Source organism: Notothenia rossii (genome assembly GCF_949606895.1).
Source record: "Notothenia rossii genome assembly, chromosome: 8".
Taxonomy (NCBI): Eukaryota; Metazoa; Chordata; class Actinopteri; order Perciformes; family Nototheniidae; genus Notothenia; species Notothenia rossii.
The window spans coordinates 35,996,819-36,015,648 of NC_136906.1; the positions used below are offsets into that span (position 1 = coordinate 35,996,819).

At 39.5% G+C, this 18,830-nt stretch overlaps 1 protein-coding gene and 2 long non-coding RNA genes across 4 annotated transcripts; all 3 read right to left on the reverse strand.

Moving 5' to 3' along the window:
• Positions 1-3,731: 3,731 nt before the first annotated feature.
• Positions 3,732-6,922, reverse strand: LOC307015036. The gene is made up of 3 exons (XR_013801388.1): positions 5,527-6,922; positions 4,198-4,241; positions 3,732-3,813 (listed from the first exon to the last, which is right to left on the reverse strand). It is a non-coding gene; the product is annotated as an uncharacterized lncRNA (long non-coding RNA).
• A 1,137-nt stretch (positions 6,923-8,059) lies between these two features.
• LOC307015034 (zinc finger MYM-type protein 1-like) lies at positions 8,060-12,555 on the reverse strand. 2 transcript variants are annotated; one of them, XM_079643380.1, is made up of 5 exons: positions 12,318-12,555; positions 11,684-11,750; positions 10,864-10,966; positions 10,471-10,596; positions 8,060-10,072 (listed from the first exon to the last, which is right to left on the reverse strand). In XM_079643380.1, the coding sequence occupies exons 1-5, from the start codon at positions 12,332-12,334 to the stop codon at positions 9,018-9,020; spliced, it is 1,368 nt and encodes a 455-aa protein (XP_079499506.1). In that variant the 5' UTR covers positions 12,335-12,555; the 3' UTR covers positions 8,060-9,017. The 2 variants fall into 2 exon arrangements, with proteins under 2 accessions (XP_079499506.1, XP_079499505.1); XM_079643379.1 differs by lacking the exon at positions 12,318-12,555 and having other exon boundaries at positions 11,684-12,030.
• Positions 12,556-14,373: 1,818 nt separating this feature from the next.
• Positions 14,374-17,768, reverse strand: LOC307015035. The gene is made up of 3 exons (XR_013801387.1): positions 17,648-17,768; positions 15,746-15,911; positions 14,374-14,428 (listed from the first exon to the last, which is right to left on the reverse strand). It is a non-coding gene; the product is annotated as an uncharacterized lncRNA (long non-coding RNA).
• Positions 17,769-18,830: the final 1,062 nt, after the last annotated feature.

Sequence of the window (18,830 nt, forward strand, 5' to 3'; positions counted from 1 at the left end):
CGACTTCAACGTCACGCCAACTTAAAATCTTTTCAACTGATTTGCACTGAAACTGCACTTTGAACACTTTAATATATTAACATTTTAAACTGTATACCCCTGTTATCTAGGCCCTTTGAGTTTTTTTTAATGTACACCACGTTTATCTAGGCCCTTTTTGTTTTGTTTTATGTATACATGTCACACTGTGGGAAACGATATTTCGATATTTCTGGATGTATAACACATGTAGAATTTTTGACAATAAAGCTGACTTTGACTTTCGCACGCTTGCATATTTTAAGAAAGCTTTTCATTTTAGCCACACTGAATTTAACTAGAAGTCATGGCTGTGTCAATTACCAGTCTGATATCGTTTTGGCTTCTCTCCCCCGAGCCAGAAGAGGAACACTGCAGCTTGGAAACACTTACTGTTCCTGAAATTATCAAATCTGTTGGGCATCAGGGACCTGAGGCAATTGTGGCAAGCATGGCTTTGTCTGAAGAGCAACAGAGGGCAATTCAGGTGGCTACCACTGGTCAGCGAACCAACCCAAACTGGAATTTGTTCAGGAAAGGAAGGTTGACTGCCAGCAACTTTGGAGCTGTCCTGAGGTCAAAGCGTGTGACTGCTTCCCTTATTGCCAGGGTGCTAGGCAGTGCTTGAATTGGAATACAAAAGGTGCCAGTACTCTAAATCAGCATCAAGTATTTGGCACAAAGTCATAGTATATCCTATAATGCTGGTGGGTTTGTCTCTTTACTGTATATTTTAGAAAGGCTCACTGTACTTAAACAAAATGACTCAGGGTGCATCTGAGATTAGAGGGGGTGCAGTGGTAAAGTGCTATTTTTATAAGTGGGGAGTGGACCTGACACCCTCTAGTCTAGGGGGGTCCGGGGGCATGCTCCCCCGGGAACATTTATTTTAAAATATTGAAGTTAGATGCATCAATCTGGTGCACTTTGAGAGCAAAATGAAGAGATATATGGATACCTCTCAACATCCATAATGAAACAACTGTAAACAGATTTACTTTTTCTTTATGGATAAAAAGGAAAGTAAAGCTTGACTCCTACTGGCTGGTTAAATGACTCCTCGTCCCTGAGGCCACTACCAGTTTTTTGTGCCATTTTGCTGGATTTGAAGAAGTTGCCAGTATTAAACTGTGTACATTCCTGGAGGTTTAGGGGATAGGAAACACTCACATCTAAAACATATAATTAATAAATGGGGGAAAATTGCTTGTGCCCATAATTGGCAGCATTAATATATATATTAATGCTGCCCATTATGGGCAGCATTAATAAATAATACAATAATAAATATAAATATAATATATATAATATAATATATATAATATATATATATATATATAATATAATATAAATAATAAAGCTCTTCTGACCTTAGCTGTCATGTGGGTATATATACCCACATGCCAGCTAAGGTCAGAAGAGCTTTATTTAACATCTGGTCTTATGTCTCTGACCTCCCCTGTTGTAAATTGATAAGCCTGAAACATGCACTTGTCAAGGTTCAGAGGCAAATTTTGCAAATATGGCAGTAGCCATCGATCATCTTAAAATAAGATATATTTTATTGATCCCAAGTTGGAAACATTTGCGTTACATTAGCATGTGTAACAGTTGTAAATATGCAGTGGTGTTTATTTGTAAATCATTTAGTATAATCACACAAATTCTGTGTTTTATATTTAATAATTCTGTGTTCTTTATTTATTGAATGTTCAATACCTGACAAGGTCGGAGATGAACAACTTGGTTCGCAGGTTCCTCAACAGTGCATGACAAGACATCTATCAATATGTGTGTATACCTCCATATACCTATCATATTCTGCACATTTCTTTTACTATCTACATACATCTTATAAGAGTATAATACATATGTATAATATCAGTTAAAATAAGTGCTTAAACATACAGTAGTTAACATTGCAGGAAAGCAATATATTAGTACTTTGTCAGGCTTAATATTTATACGCCCAAAGCTTTTTTCTTATTCAAAATAAGACCTTAACCTAAAGTATTCTTTAATGTTTAAATAAAGCCTGATTAGTTTGTCTGTCTGTGTCTCCTATTAATATCTAATAATAAAAATAATAAATTTCAATAACGTGCTTTAACCACTAGGTGTCCCTTTCGATCAGCTTTGCACCGTTATGGTGTAAATATACCAATATACCGATTGGGTCAAATATAAAAGTCAGCCGAATTAGTATTGATACTGCAAGGAGTTGACCGTCCGTCAACATGTGACTGGTTGGGAGTGAGAACGTGTTGTGTACAGAGTTATTGCAGTGGGCAGGAATGTTTTCCTGTATCGGTTCCTGTGACAGCGGAGCTGCAGCAGTCTGTTGGAGAAGGAGCTCCTGTCTGTCCAGGTGGGGGGGGGGGTATCTGTCTGTCCAGCTGCAGGTGGAGAGGATGGGTGGGGTTACCCATGATGGAACCAGAATAAGGTTTTTTTGGCTTACACGCCTTTCATCGTAGTGGAAAATGTTGTCATATGCAATATGTTTGGATAGTTTCACCATTGAAATGCGTTTGATAACACTAGGTGCTCTAGTGCCAAAGTTGTGGCCCTAAAAAAATATCAACTATTCATTTGTATGACATCCAGAGCTTCCACATTTTAGGAAATATGTTTTTTGATTTAAAATATCATCAATGTCATCAGCAATGGTTACATTAAAACCCTCCTATTGTATTCGTTTCCCCCCCTTACTTTGGTGTTCGTGTCAAATTTGACCGGTCCTGTTTTAACTGCTATTACATTAACACAAAAATCATGAATCATCACCAAATTTCATTCATTTCATCAACATTGTATGTTGAGTTGGCATCTCAGCTCAAAACATACATTGAAATGATATGAGAGCAGTGCTACAAACTACAATTCCCATTAGATACGCGCCCATCAATCGTTACGAAGTACACAGAGCTGACATATTTGTAGTTCTTCCGGCGTGTGTGCGTGGACTCGTTCGACTTGTCTTGCGTTGACGGCCATATAGGCTCCATTCCCTTTCAGAAATCCGTTAATCGGACGCGATCCGAAACCAAACCCTGTGTTTAAAAAAATATAAAATACAAATTTGCACTTTTGCCTCCTTAGCAACGGCAGTATCGTTTGGGTGGCGATCTGAGTTCGGGTACCGTATCTGTGACGTGACAAAGGGTCGCCGTGACAACGTGGTGATGAGATGTGGATAACTTTCCAGATAAAGACCATCCTGATACTCGAGTTGTGGTTTTCAATAAGTGAAAAAGAAAATTCAAAGTAATCACGACCATTTTAATATCTCAAGCATTTGTCCCCAAAAGCTTTCAAATGTAGTAGCAAAAACAGTGATCCAGATCAGGATCATTTTAATTAGGCTTATAATTAAATGATATAATAATAATACATTTTATTTTTAGAGCGCTTTTCTGAAACCCAAAGACGCTTTATATGCAAGCCTACCTCCAAAGCGTTATACTTCGGAAGTTAAACAACTTAGATAAGGCAGTGGATGGCAAAGTACCATATTTCACACATGAATATGCTTAAAATAGGTTATGGTGTTCCTATCACTGACAATTAAATCATGTAGTATTTCAACTGTAATTTCCTAAAAAGTCAAATGCATTTTGGTGGAGTTTTTCATCTTTTTTTCTAATAGAAACATATTAAATATGACTCAAATGGAGCATATAAACAAGAGAACAAACGTGCAAAAACAAAACTGGTGTTCAAATAACAGATTTTATTTGTATGCATTATCCCGGAGAATTCTTCGGCTGCCAGGAATGAGCCCACTCCTTGCCACTGAAAACAGAATGGAATAATGTTAGTTATAGTTACTGGTTTCGTCTTTCCGAAAAGCATAAACAATGTGTGAAGCAAACATCTTATAACTCAATTTATATAAGTAAATGTTTCATTTACCATTTAGAAAAAGTGAACATAGAAATGAAAACAAATGTTCTAACAAACAATAAAAACAAACAAAAACACAAACATTAACAACAATGAAGTTAAACAATCATTTGTTCCTACACTACTTCAGCTGCTTCAGAATAACAGCAGTGAAATATATAAGAGGACTGGTGGTAGATTTGGATGTTTTGCATTTGTTAAATATCATGTGTTTGTTCTCCAACATGGGACTACATCAGATGACATGAAGCCAAGTAACTGGAAGATATATACCATACTGGACAGGGCTCCCACTCCACCAACATTTCTGCTTTTCCCTATCAAGAGAAGAAAACAAATCTCAAATTTCGGAAAGACCAAACGCATATTAGCTATTTAGCAAACAATTGACCTTTCGCAAAGCCACGCCCCTAAATGCCCGTTGTCCAATCATATTTGATCACGTGCGCGGCTCCCTGTGGAAGTCCGACAAGCTTAGCGTTCAAATTAATTGCGAAAATGGTGAAGCGTTGTGCTTATGGTCTTTGCAAATCGGATAGCAGATATCCCATAAGCTTAGAGGGAGAGGGAGAGGGGGAGGGAGAGAGGGAGGGAGAGAGGGAGAGGGGGAGGGGGTGATATTTTACCCGTTTCCTAAACCCAAAACCCAAAACCCAAAACCCGAGAGGAGAGATGCCGCCAGTGGATAAAGAAATGCGGCAGGCCCAATGCCCAGCTGAATATGGCGAATATCAACAAACACAAATACGTTTGCTCCAAGGTAAATACGTGCTAACGTAGCGAGCTAGCTAGCAAAGATTACATTCACAAATTAACTAACTAATTTAATCAACTAATTTCACTAACTAACGTTAGCTAAAGTCACACGACTACAGCTGTAAGCTGTGTGCTTCTAGGTCGTTTTGACCATGTATATAACTTGATGCATAATAATGTCTGAACAGCTGAGCTCCGTTATTAGTCTACCTGTGGTCAAAGTACAAACAAGAAAGCCAACAGGCAATCATTCATTTATATTTTGCTTTAATCTTTGTAGCATTTTGTTAATGGAAAGCCTACTGCCGACTTCCCTAATCCTGCTGCACAAGTGGGCACCCCGACCCCCACAAAGGAACAACAAGGTGGATGCAGAAAGCCACCAAGGAAACGGTAGTTAACTTTAGACAAACTACAACATTTAATGCCTCTTGTGATTGTATTGTTTTACTCCAAAATAATAATAATAATTCCGTCGAATTTGACATACAGCTCATGTGGTTTTTCACTCTTGCACTGCGACCTGTATGCAAGTGCCTCTATTGATGTTGTGCCTCCCTCTTTTCTAATGTTTATACTGTGGATATAACCCCCCATAGCGTATTGTTGCCCCTTTTGTCGGGACCTGGAGGATATTGCTGCGTTATTGCTCCAAAATGAGTCTGTTAAGGCGACTCCGACGTTATGGAGACCCTCCATTATGGCTTTGTTTAACGCATCTGGCTCTCAGCTTGTCGGACTAGCAACAGTAACCAAGGGGGGGCGTGGCTTTGCGAAAGGTCAATTGTGTTGGAAGTTTGTAAATCATAAAGCACACCCTATGCATTACTTTTATTCCCGTCTAACCTTTCTCATTCTTTCTTTTATTACACTCCTGATGGGGAAAGTTTCTAGGTGAGTGTGGTAGGAGCAATCTGTGAACATCAAAGCAGGTTCCACATACAGTATTAGTCATATTAGAAATAAAATCAATACAACTATGAACACTTAAGTAGCAACCAGACTTGCACAATGAAAAGTGACCACACTGTTATCACTGGTCAAAAGTTACTGTATACATCATTGAAATGGAACCAAGCTGCTCTCAGTCCTAACATGGGATGCTTGTTTGAATGGCCATACCACTGCTGAGCCTGAGATGACCAAAGAAAATGCTGCACTGCTGCTTCCTTTACTGCCTAGCATTCTCATCACCACCTTATCAACTATGACTGTATGTATTTGAGTCTAATTAGACAATTAAAGCCCTTTGGATTTTTGGATAATGTATCAGTTATAGTTATTAGTCACAATATAGCATTGTTAACTCACTGAAGAAGCATCAATCACTGTGTTTACATGCACTTTGCTAAAGTACATGTCGATAGATTTATTAGAATACCAATCAGTTCGACTCATGCAAATGTTTATAATCAGTCAAAATACTTAATACTGTTAATATACCTGACTTTTTCTTTTTGCGTCTAGGACCAAGTACTGTGTCCCTCACGGACCCTGTCCTGACAGCTGTGGGTTGAAGAAGAAATATTACTATATACATACAGTACACCAAGTTAAGCTTAAACTCAAGTTTCAAAATACATCCCACAAATGCAGCATCACATAATGCAATAGGTGTTAGGTACAGATATTTTTTTGTTATTGCGATTTAATTGAGGTTGATTTATGAAGTCTAGGTGTTTTGTTTTCTTGCCTATATAATTGACTCCATACTTTATGTGTAAGGAATAGTTTGATAAATATTAACATGTTGTGCTGTAACGTTAAATGAATTTAACTTTGATTCAAAAACCTAAGTTTATTCCCCGTATGTTCATTATGGGACAGTGTCGTATCTAAATGCAGTTCTTGAGTATAAAGTTTAAATATGCTGCATGACATTGTTGCATGAGTTGCTTCGAAGTTTACCCCTATGGTCAGGGATTGCTTTAGGTAGACCACAATATTAATGATATCAACCTCTCGTACAATATATGGACATGAGCCAAATCATTTTGATGTAATCGACCTACTGCCCAACGCTACAATGTAAGACCCTTTCTGTGTGTAAACCAAATCACATAGGAGTTTTATTTTGTGATTTATCAAATGTTAAGTAAGCCTGCTGTTGCTTTGCATTTTTGTGTGAAAAAGGTATAACCATATAGTAACCACATGTCTGTTCAGGAATGAAAGACTGTATTTTTCTAAATGTTTAATATTTATTTATATCCGAGTACCTAAGGATATACACATACCCAAGTATCCCATTTTCCTTTCATATTTATGAAGTTGTAGGTGAAATTGTTATTTAGATTAAGCTATTGTTGTTGTTGTTATTATTATTTACCGATTGGAACAATCATTATTCCCAAAAATGCAAGAAGTGCAATTAGGTGTTTTGAGATATTGTAGAAGCATGACTTGCCAACAAGTTACCTACAATAATTTTTTAGGAAAATATCGGAAAACACTCTTGACTTTTATAAATATAAAAGCTGCAAATCTCAGAGAACAAATGTCACTGTGTGTGCTGTGTGCTCTGCATGTGTGACCATTAAAGAGGGTTTCATCCCTCCGATTCTATCTATCTATTTTATTACCTGGCCCCTCCGTGGTGGCAGTGGCGATTCTAGAGATTTATACATGGGGTGGCAGAGGGGTGGCAGGCATATATTGTAGGGTGGCAATTTTTTTAGGAAGCCCACCTTACTTTGTACTTTATATGCACCCATATACAACAGTTTTTTCAACACCCAAGTGTGATAAATTCAATATTTGGTCTACATACATGAGCATTCCACTTTTTAGTACATTAAAACAGTGTTTCCCTTGGGATTATTGTAGCAGCAGAAATGTTGCTCATCCCAAGCAAGCCTTCTGGGGGGGTATCCGGGGCATATCCCCCGGGTCAAAAATGTTGAACATTGTTAATTCAATCTAATCAATCTGAGGCACTTTGAAAGCAAAATCAAGCCATAGGAATGATTTAGAAATTTGAGGACTTCCCAGCACTTTACAAAATTCCAGCATTATCCTAGAAGCAAAGCCCTCCCTCAAAGGCCTGCCTGCCAAAGTGTTTTGTGAGTGCATGTGTACAGAATAGGTTAGACAGGTTTGTGAGAACAATTTCTGTGTGTGTTAAAGTCACAAAATATATACAAGTATTTACATTATCAGTTATTGATGAAATTTCACATTGTAAATGCAACCAAAAAAATACAAAGCAGATTAGAATGTTTTTTGACTCCGTTACATATATCATCTGATTGCTACAGAAGCTGTATGCGACGATTGCTATGCTGTGCAGCAAATCTCTTCACAAACTCATCCAAATTTAAATCTTTCGCACGTTTAGACTCAATACTGAGAATTGCTCAATTGAAATTGAAACGCAGGTGATTCTTGATCAGTTTAAGAGCTGAAAAACTCCTCTCACATGCTGCACTGGTAACAGGCAATACCACAGCTATTTTACATAACCTGAACATCTCAAAGAATACCTCCTTGTATGGTTCCAAAAAATTAACAAATTCTATTAAACTGGACGGACTTTTTCCATGTGTTGCTTGTCGATCTAACAACCTTCTAGTCTGGTGCAGTTCATGTTTCAGATCCTCTACATTTGACCCATATGCATTTGCTAATAGAAAAACTGCCTCCTCATTTAAAAAGCTGCTGCTGGATGGATTTAGGGCCTGGACACCCTGCATGATGTCACAGTTTACGCTAGAGAATCGTCTTCTCATTTCACCAACCATACAATCAATGATGGGATAAAATACCTTGGTGATAAAAGACCTCTTACTGTCCGATTCTGTGTGTTGTCCTAATGTTGACATGATAACACTACCTTGAAGTCTTTGTGTTATTTGCCTTGCCCTTTTAAGGGTGTGAGTCGTTGAAATGTCAGACTTTTCACAGGTGGCTAGTACCTCATTCCACAGCTCATCAAAGTATGTCTCACTGCGATAGTCTTCCAGAGTCTGTCTGAGGGTCGCAATTAACTCTACAGCTTTAGTAAGGTCAATCTGTGTTGACTGAAGCATCTCTGACAAAAAGTGTGTGTCCTTTAGTACCTTTCTAAATAGTACAAGACATCCAATCAAATTTAGATCGATCTGAACTAGTAGACCTCTTGCTTCAACCGCTCTGTCCGGATTGTCCTCCTCTGAAATATCTTCCAGTACTTGCATTACAGCAGGCAACCTATCCATGACATTGCGACAAGCTGTATGTCTGCTGGCCCATCGAGTCTCGCTGAGACGTGAGAGTTCCCTTACTTGACCATCATACATCTCTCTCTGCACATCCAACCATTTAGGATGGACATAAGATCCTGACATAAAAATATACAGTCACTCTAACAATGAAAAGAAATTTCTTGCATCAGGAACAGATTTCACACTGTCTACCATCACTAGGTTTAAGCAGTGGGCACTGCAATGAACGTAGAATGCATGCTTGGCTACTTCTCTTATTCTGGCTTGGACACCAGCATGCTTCCCACTCATAGTTGAAGCACCATCATAGCCTTGCCCAACTAGGTTTTTTTTATATTCCAGCCCATACTTCTCTAAACAGCCAATGATCTTCTCTGTTAAACTGGCAGCATCCAGTTTATCTGCCTCTTGAAACTCTAGAAAACTCTCCTGAACTACACCATTATAATAGTACCGAAGAACAAAAGACATCTGCTCCATTTTCTTTACATCTTTTGTTTCATCAACAAGAACAGAAAATTGTGCACTCTCTTTAACCTCTTTGATCATCTCCTCTTTAACCATATCTGCTAAACACTGCAGTATTTCATTTTGTATCAGGCTACTTGTGTATTTTGCATTTTTTGCTTGATTTTCCATTCGTTTTTTTAAAAACGGATCATGCTTGCTCAGGAGATCCAACAATTCTAGGAAATTTCCTCTATTGTCCGCCTCGGATGATTCCCGGTGACCACGCTGGGAAATGTTTTGAGTGGCAGTTAACAACAGGACTTCACCAAGTGTGCTTATATATTTCTGGTTTTCGATTACTTTTTTACTTGACTCCTCTTCCATCATTCCTAACATTGATGAGTTTCTGTCTAGCATTTTCTTATTCTCTGTCCATGCAAACATAGCATTAACATGGCTCTCTGATTTAGCATGTGAACAAAATCCACTGTCCTTAAATGTAGCTTTCTTCCAGTTAGAATAACCATTCATAGAGGTAAACACAGTCCTAGAGGCATTAGGTAAAGAAAAGTGTCTACAAGCAAAGCAATATGCTGCGTCTTTTGACTGTGAGTATTCCACCCAGTTATGCATTTTGTACCAGTCAGCATGGAAACTTCTCCTTGCACAACCTTGCATCGTCTTGGGAAAGCTCTCCAGCGATGGTTGTGTCGGCCCATCCCCTCTGTGTTTGGAAATGTCTGGAAAAAGATCAAATAAGGAGGGAAAGTTACTCTATAATAACTACCCTGATAAGCCCCAAGATGTATTTAACTACATTGATTCATTGATACATTGATTAACTACATTGATTCATTGATACATTGATTGATCTACATTGATTCAAATCATACATGGCATTTACTGTACTGTGGCTTTGATAAAATGTCACTAATTCTGTGCTGATATATGTATTTGATCCAAATGGTAAATGGACTGCACATATGGGACTTCATTTGCAACTAACGGTACCCAACACACTTTACAATGGCCTCTCATTAAGCTATTCTCACACACATTCACACCAATTGTGGTAGCTTTTTTTCAAACGTAAGGAGCTAACACTTGAATGGAACCCCCCACCCACCAAAAAACATACCATGAGGACCAGCTGTAGCTGCACAATCTTCCACTTCTGTCTCAGACTGTCTCTCTGCACAGTCATCATTGACACTTTCTGGCTCTGGCTCAGGCTCTGGCTCTGGATTAAGGCACTCCAAGGTCTCTGTTGGGGTATTTTTTTGTTGTGTAGGAGAAAAATAAAATAAAATAAGATACTATAGGTAGCAATAATAATAATAATAATAATAATAATAATAATAACCCTGATGGTCAATGTCACACTTATAGCACTTTATTTGCATTTAACAGTACCCAAATCACTTTACAATGGCTTCTCATTTACCCATTCACACACCAACGGCAGTGGAGTTTCTCAAACGTAAGGAGTGAACACAACTGGACCATAACACAACAACAAAAACATACTGACCAGCTACGCAGATCTTTTCCACCTCCATCTCAATGAACTGGCTCTCTGCATTGGCAGATTCTGCCTCGGGCTCGCTCTCTCCTGCTCTTTTCTGATCTGTAGCCTATTTTACACAAAAAGTAGGCCATTAACATAATACATTAGCCCTAATGTTACTGCACTGTAGCTTCGTTTAAAATATCACTACTTGTGGTGGTATATTGAAATATAAGATCACATTTACTGGGCTGTGACAAAAAGTGGAAATCCTGAAAATAGAAATACTGTAGCAATGTAATTAACTAAATTGTTAACTGGGACACTTCCTAAGTTCTTTTAACTGACCACACAAACTATGTGGTAATCTATACGATTTTATGTTAAGTTTTGTAGTGTAGTAGTGTATCCCTTATTTTAACCTAAATTAAGCAAATTTAAAATACCTTTCATTACTCTTATAGTAAATGCAATGAAATCACAAATATCCCCCTTTTATATAAAAGTAGAAAGTGTTTACTATGTAAATATTAAATGAAATTACAGTCAAATAAAAATATTTCAAATAAAAGGTTTCTCTCTGCATCAATGAAATTACCTACCTAATGCATATTTTGCATTACCGAAATGCTTTACTCCTTTAAATAAGCAACCTCTGCTATGCCACCTTAATAGTTAGCCAGCTTTTTTGTAACATAAAGAAAATAAAAGGAAAATATAGCACTGGGCTACAATACCACGAGGACCAGCTGAACTAGCTAACTAACCTTCCCGCTCTAGCCTCAAGCTTCGAGTGGCAGAGGCTGTCTGCACTTGGACCCTCATGCTCCCTCACATCACTAACCTGCTTCTTTGTGAGGATGAAGCTCCTGATGTCACCCTTCCTCTTTGTGGTTGACGACATGGCCTTCCTATAATTGAAACAAGTCATATTCAAACATAAATTAAAGTTTTTATGTTAAACATACATTAAAGTTTACATGTAACGTTAAGGTTCGCCTTTCTGATGCTACACACAGAAATTCTGCTAGCCTTAGCCACCACTAGCATACTAGCTAACGCCAAATAGCAAACTTGTTAAGAACGTTTCATAGAACTACAATGATATGAAATGCCACAACATCACTTGGTTTCAGTTCAAAATGTCAAAGGCTTGCCAGTAGCTGGCTAGTTATCAACGTTATTCAGTTAGCTAGCACCAGCTAGCTAGTTACCGAACTGGCTTCAAAAGCTATCTTGTGGCTAACCGTGACATGAGGTAAAACGTAGCTAGGGGTTAGCCACATAATAGCTATCTAGCCTCATCACTCGGTAGTTAATTCTGAAATCGATAACAACACAGCATATTCATCCAGAAACTACCAGTTACTACTACCATATCTCTAATAATAATAATAATAGTTTATTTTGTACAGCGCCTTCCATCTATGAGGAATTATAAACGTTTCGAAATCACATTACACTTTGACGTTACCCACCTGTGAACAGACTCCATCTGACAGCTTGTGTCTGCGCTGACTCCACGTCAAGGCAAAGAGATTCTGCGATATGGATGCAACCATTCGTGATGGGGGGAGGGGGGGGGGTGTGCACCAACAAGTTTCTTTTTCAAATTTGACATTCTGCAGTTTGACACCGATTTTGGATTGTTTTGAATTTGTTTTGATCTTAAAACAATATTAATAATAATTATCCAATAAATCATCAGTTGGTATTTTTTGACTGGGGTGGCAGGTGGGGTGGCAGACCCCTTTTCAGGGGTGGCGGCTGCCACCCCATGCCACCCTGGTAGTTTCGCCACTGCGTGGTGGTAGCCTGTCTCACATCATCCCGCTGCGGCTGCTCCTCCTGCCCCACCTCTATGATGGTGCACTACTTCATGGGGGGGGGGGGGGGGTCTTCAGCACCTCCACCTGCACGGTGCTTGTCTCTGGCACCTGGCTCTCTGTGGTCCCTGCCTCCTGCCAGTTGTTTTCTGGTTCAGATGGGTCACAGGGTGTGAGGTTCAGCGTGACTGTCTCCAGTGTGCGAAAAAGTACACGTCCCACCGTCCGGGACGTGTTATTTACAATATCGGACAAGTAGATCTTTCAATTGACTTGTCCGGCGGACAAGTGACGTTTTTTGCCCGGATTTATTGTTATATTATTGATAGATTCAGTTTACAAAAGGCAGAACTCATTCGCAAATTGGACGTGTCCGCCATTGTTCGTTTAGAAATGTTAGTTTCGGTTCTGTTTGTCGATTCCTAATGAAATGCATCTCGCCGCTTTCTGTGCAGGGGCGGGGCGGGAAGTGTAGCACAGTGGCAGGGTTGGGAAGCAAAACTCGGTTCCGAGTAGGAACAAATAACAATTGTCCGTTCCCGGGATTGATAAGAGTTGTGAGGACAGGAGGCGAAGCCGAGCCCCGCGGACCGCAGCTCCCTCTCTCTGCTCCGGATCAGCTGATCGCTGCATGGTGCAGCTCAGCGTCTCTCTCTCTCTCTCTCTCTTTCTACACACAGCGGATTCACTGCCCGTTTAACAGCCTCATCTTTGTCAAACTTTCTTATGTTCTTTCTCTAACACGTAATGAAGGTTATTAGGACTTTTAGCTCCTTTGTTGTTAATATTGACCGCCATTTCCTTTATGAAGTGAAGCAGCCTCCCTGTGTCCTCGCGCTGTAATCATATCCCCGGACCCCCATACTCGGAGGAGCACAGGGATGTCAGTATTGTTTATAAGGCAGGTTATAGAAATTATTGAAATTTAAAATACTATCTATTTACTTTTACAAACAGTGAACAGCTGGGCAGCTGCAGCATGTGTATTGCAGGACATGTGTAAGCGTCTTTGAGTTTTAGAAAAGCGCTAGGCCTATAGGCTATAAATATAATGTATTATTATTATTATTATTAGGCCTATGTGTTGGACATGTGTGGTTGGACTCTGTCTCACAGGCAGGTTGCAGCATGTGTGTTGCAGGACATGTGTTGGACACACAGATTGTGTGGTTGGACTCTGTCTCACAGGCAGGTTGCAGTGTAACATCAGAGGAGACTGGGACAATTGTACATTCTTAAACTGCACCACTTAGAACTAACAAAACAATGCAGAGATTATGTTTATATAATTGTATTCAATAACCGTAATAAATTTAACAGTATGAACTGATTTGTAAATAGGAATACAGATTTGACTTAATGTTTTCATAAATATATTTTTCTCCCAGTTTGTCATGGGACTTATTTTTACCCTCTCAAAGAACCGGAATCGAGAACCGAAAATAACTGGAATCGAAAAGCAGAACCGGAATCGTTAAAATCTAAACGATACCCAGCTCTATGTGTGATGCAGTAAAATCTTACCGCTCACTCACGTGAGCGGTGTCGTAAAAACCGTGGGAAAATGTGAAATACGATGGCGAAGAAGAAGATTCCAGTGGCCCCAATTTGTGTCCATTCTGGACAAGTGAAAATGTATTCGGACAAGTAAATTGCCAAACTCACTTGTCCATGGACAAGTACTCTCTAAAAACTTTTTCTCACACTGGTCTCTTCCTCAGGATCTTCCGCAACCCCCTGGCCAGTGGAGTCCTGTGTCCAACCTGTGGAAGTTAAACAAATGTTGGTCTTGACTTGCTTAAGACAAAGAGGTTAACTCATATATCTAGAAATAAGAAATACAGCGTGCTTAAGGTATGTTTCCAGACAGGGTCAAAAATATACTCGTCATGTCATAGGACTGTGTGCAGACAAAGTTAATAGCAGAGAAATAGTGGTATTTATCCAGTCAACCATTTATAGTTTTGTTTTTGCGATATTATTCTTCCGATTTGTGTCTACATTCCATGTGATGTGACATGTCAATTTGTCGGTAGACAATATATAGACGTGTGCATGTATGTTCCCTTACATTATTTACATCCACACATTTTGTTCAGAATTTATGAGACTGACGCAAATGTGTTTTGCATAATTGCAATCAAATAAGTAGCAAGTCGCTTTGGATAAAAACATAAATGTAATGTAAAGGGACCTCTGGATGCACTGGATAACTGCTTTTGTTTACAACCCGAGAAACATGACCTTAATACAGAACTGCCAAACTGAATATGTGGTCAACTGGGATCGTCTTCATGTATTGTGCTCTTACCATTAACCTCAAAATATTTCTCCCTTTTGGGCGTTGATAAAGGAAACCGTTTAGGAACGGTTTGCTAAAGGGAAATTGCTTAAGGGATGGCTCAAGCCTAAACATACATTTCAGTCATCAAACCTAACTACCTTGACATTAACAACTTTACAACTTTCAATTTGTACACAATGAATGCGCAAGTGGTACCACAATACCCCAAAATGGTTTTTCAAATTCACGTAAACTTGCCTAATTATTTCCTGATAAATAACAGTTAAATGTCCACAAGTCCCCTCTGCAGAGTAAGCCATGTCTCATTAGGCTACATACTCAGTGTTTAAAAATGTATTTATTGTATTTTATCGTATTAGTTTGCTAAAATAATAAACAGTCAAACGTTGTCCATAACCCTAAATATTTTGCATTTACTTTCAACTTTTGTAATACTTTGCAGCTAAAAATAGTGACAGTTAACAGGTAGAAAGGATGTGTGTTAGTTGTCTCACAAAAATATAGTTTGCCAAACCCAAATAAATGGCTCGAATGACTGCTTTCTGGCTGTATCAAAGGATAAATACTGGATCAAGTTGTTGTCCCACAAGATTTGGATGGATTGAAAACAGTCGTTGTAAGTTGTTGTTAACTTAACTGACTTTATTAAATGAGTTGATCCAAACTCATTCCATATAACTGTGTTGGTTATAAGGAAATGTTAAGCTCTCCATTGATACAAACATTTTGTGTACACAATACTGTGAACTGTGAAGATATAGTGCAAGCATCTCACCTTCACAAAGGTACTCATAAAAAGTGCCTATCTTGTCAAGATAATCCTGGGCATAGGCGGTCAGTGTGCAGCGAGGGGTTAGGATTTCACATTTGACGTCCTTCTTCCTGGTCTCCTTGCCAAGAAGCAGCACTGGTTTAAAGCCAATGGCATGGAGTTTCTCAAGCTGTAATGACAAAATAATATATTTACTTTTTAAAGAAATGGAAAGGAAACATCAACAACAACTATATAACTACAACTATAAAATTACTGATGACAGCATCTAGTTGTATGCCATTCATAAACCTAGATGCTGAGTTAAGCTTTTGCAGAATCATGTATTTACCAGGAAGGGTTACACAGTAGAAGCAGAACATATTTTATAGACAAACACAAAATACAAATAAATCAGTATCCTGAGTCCCAGTTCAAACCCTGATAATCTTAAAGTTAAAGTACAATAAGATACAAATGTGTGACCACTCAACAATTAACAGTTAACACTTAGAATGACTATTGCATAATTAAAAATGTAACACAATCCAAGCATAGCTTGACACTGTTGAAATTGAAATTGCGTGCTACGATGTAAAACGTTCCCGTATGTTGTGGCTGCAGTCGTAAGAGTAATATAGAGTAGTAACATACAATTATGTAGTCTTATTAAAGGTGGGGTAGGTAAGTTTGAAAAACCGGCTCGAGATACACTTTTTGTTATATTCCATGGAATGCTCTTAACATCCCGATAGCAATGAATATCTTAAGTGCTTTGACAAAAAATCCATAAAAAAATGTCATCTGTGGAACCATAATACTGTAAAAAGCACGACCAATCATCTGAGCAGGCCCGGCTAAAGTAACTGAATGGCCTACCTGCCTGTCAGCCTTCCATCTGTGCACAAACTTATCTCGTGCCCTCATTGGTCATGTGCGCGTTCGTGTGTGTTGGAGGAGGGGCTCTATAAGGAAGTGGCAGATTTTCTCCGGTTGTGTATTTTCAAATTCTAGCGATCTCGAGCCGGTTTGTCAAACTTACATACCCTGCCTTTAAGGTCTAAAAGTGTGTACATAAGCAAGAATGGAACACAACATGGAAGTGAAGGAAGTGCTCTGTTTATTTAAATGTGTAGTTAAATTAAAATAGTGTCCCTTGGCTGTGAAAGTTAAGATAAGAGTAGTTCAATCAGGAGAGACGTGATGTATGAAATACATGTTTATTATCGGGTCAGATTATATAAATGAAACATAATGATGACAGTTTATAAAAAGTGAATGAAATTGTGTTTGGCGATTAGGCCCAGGTTTGGTAGGATGTCATTCGGGAAGGGAAGAACCGTTTCCGATGAACCCCCCCGGGTCTAGACACTGGTGGTGGTGATAAGTGGTTAGGTCCGGTTGGAAGGGAGAAGGTTGAGCTTGGCCCTGAGTTGGAAGCAGGAGGCGAAGGGGTGGATGAGGGTTGCGCGTTGACACCTGGAAGACAGCTGATGGAAAAGGGGAGAGCATATATAGAGGGATTAACAGGTGCGATAATTAGGCTTGTGAATGGAGGGAAGAGATAGGTTAGCTTGAGGAGTGGCGCTCCCCATCATTTAGTGAAGGGAGCGAGTATTGCCATGATGTGCAATACGAAGTGATAGGTCTTCCTGCCTGAACTTGCGCTGAGCTTCATTTTTAAAATTGAAAGAAAAGAGAATATTAAATAATACCTTTGCAATAATATCTATATTTGAAGTTGATATCAAAGTGTATATTGGTTAATAAGATACAAACATCATTAATAAATAAATGTATATAAAAACAACATTCAACTTGATCCTGACCCAATATATTGGCAAACAGTCAGGGTCCGTCTGTGTCAGTTCTTTGGGGTCAGCTTGGTGTGTCCGGGCCTTAACATACAGTAAAAAGTGTACATACCAAGACAATGGCTTCATCCTTGATGGAAGCAATGTTGTGGTTCTTCTTCCGCCCTGACACCCAACCCCCTTGCTTCTCATCAAACCTCTTGAGCTTCTTCTCAAGGCGCGGCTTTTTTGGCTGCTCCTTAAAGAGCCTGTGACACGATTTTCCCCCATCATCCAAACCCATCAATTTGAGTAAATATTGTCCCCTTGAAAACCGTTACTGAACTGATTTTGGATATTTGTACTTTGATAACCATTAATCTGCCCTTCAATGTTGACCATTTCCTGGATCTTCTCGGGGATTCTTCAAGTCCCGCCAAATTATGGGTGACGTCAATGCGGGCACAGCGCTCCAGCTGCACCGTTCAGGATCCCAGCATCTGCATGTAAACGCACGATGGCGCACACAGCAGCAAGCTCAGACAGCGATGACAGTTTAATTTTGAACGTGTCTGAGAGCTCATATGAGGCTGAAGGATCGGTTTATTTTGTATCTGTTAGAAGTTTAGGAATTAGGTGCGTCAATATGGGCGATCATACGGTCATGTAGCCAGTGATTGACTGGGACTAAAAATCAGCCCGGGACTCTCGACCGGCCCACTTCGGTACCACTAGTAAATTGTCAACGGGGGGAGTGGGGGATGTGCTCGTGATTTATCCGACCGGCCCACTTCGGTACCGGCCCATCGGGATTTGTCCCGATGGCCAGTCCGCCACTGCACCCAGCCCAGCCCACGTAAACTGTCAACGGGGGGAGCCTCGCTGCGGGGAAACGGTGGACCTAGTGTCCCGATCGGAGTGGGAATAATAATAATAATAATAATAATCCGTGCATTTTATCCATTAATTTCCCCAACATTGTGGTAAAAAAAAAACACACGTTTAATCCATGTTGGTGTAGGCCTACTACTACAACCAGTGGTGTAGTGGGGATGTTTTTACTGGGTGGACGGGGTGGTGGGTGGACGGGAGACACTATGGACGCGCTCGTGAATTGTCAACGGGGGGGGCGGGGGCTTGGGGACCTCTGTGTCGCCTGTCAGCGCAACTTACATGATGCCGTTTAGACAATATAATAATAAAGGGCGGTGCCGGCTGTCAGCGAACCGATCCGGCCTTTCTGCGCGACTATCACTCAAATGCGGGACATAGTCTCAATGTGTGGGACGCAGGACAAATAATAAAAATGCTGTGTG

Coding starts and splice junctions, on each gene's coding strand:
- LOC307015034 (XM_079643379.1), bottom strand. CDS start 11,770: ATGACTTGTTTCAATTATAGGAAGGCCATGTCGTCAACCACAAAGAGG. Junction 10,967..11,683: donor TCATCCTCACAAAGAAGCAG/GTTAGTGATGTG, acceptor TGTGTAAAATAG/GCTACAGATCAGAAAAGAGC. Junction 10,073..10,470: donor AGCTACAGCTGGTCCTCATG/GTATGTTTTTTG, acceptor ATCTTTTTCCAG/ACATTTCCAAACACAGAGGG.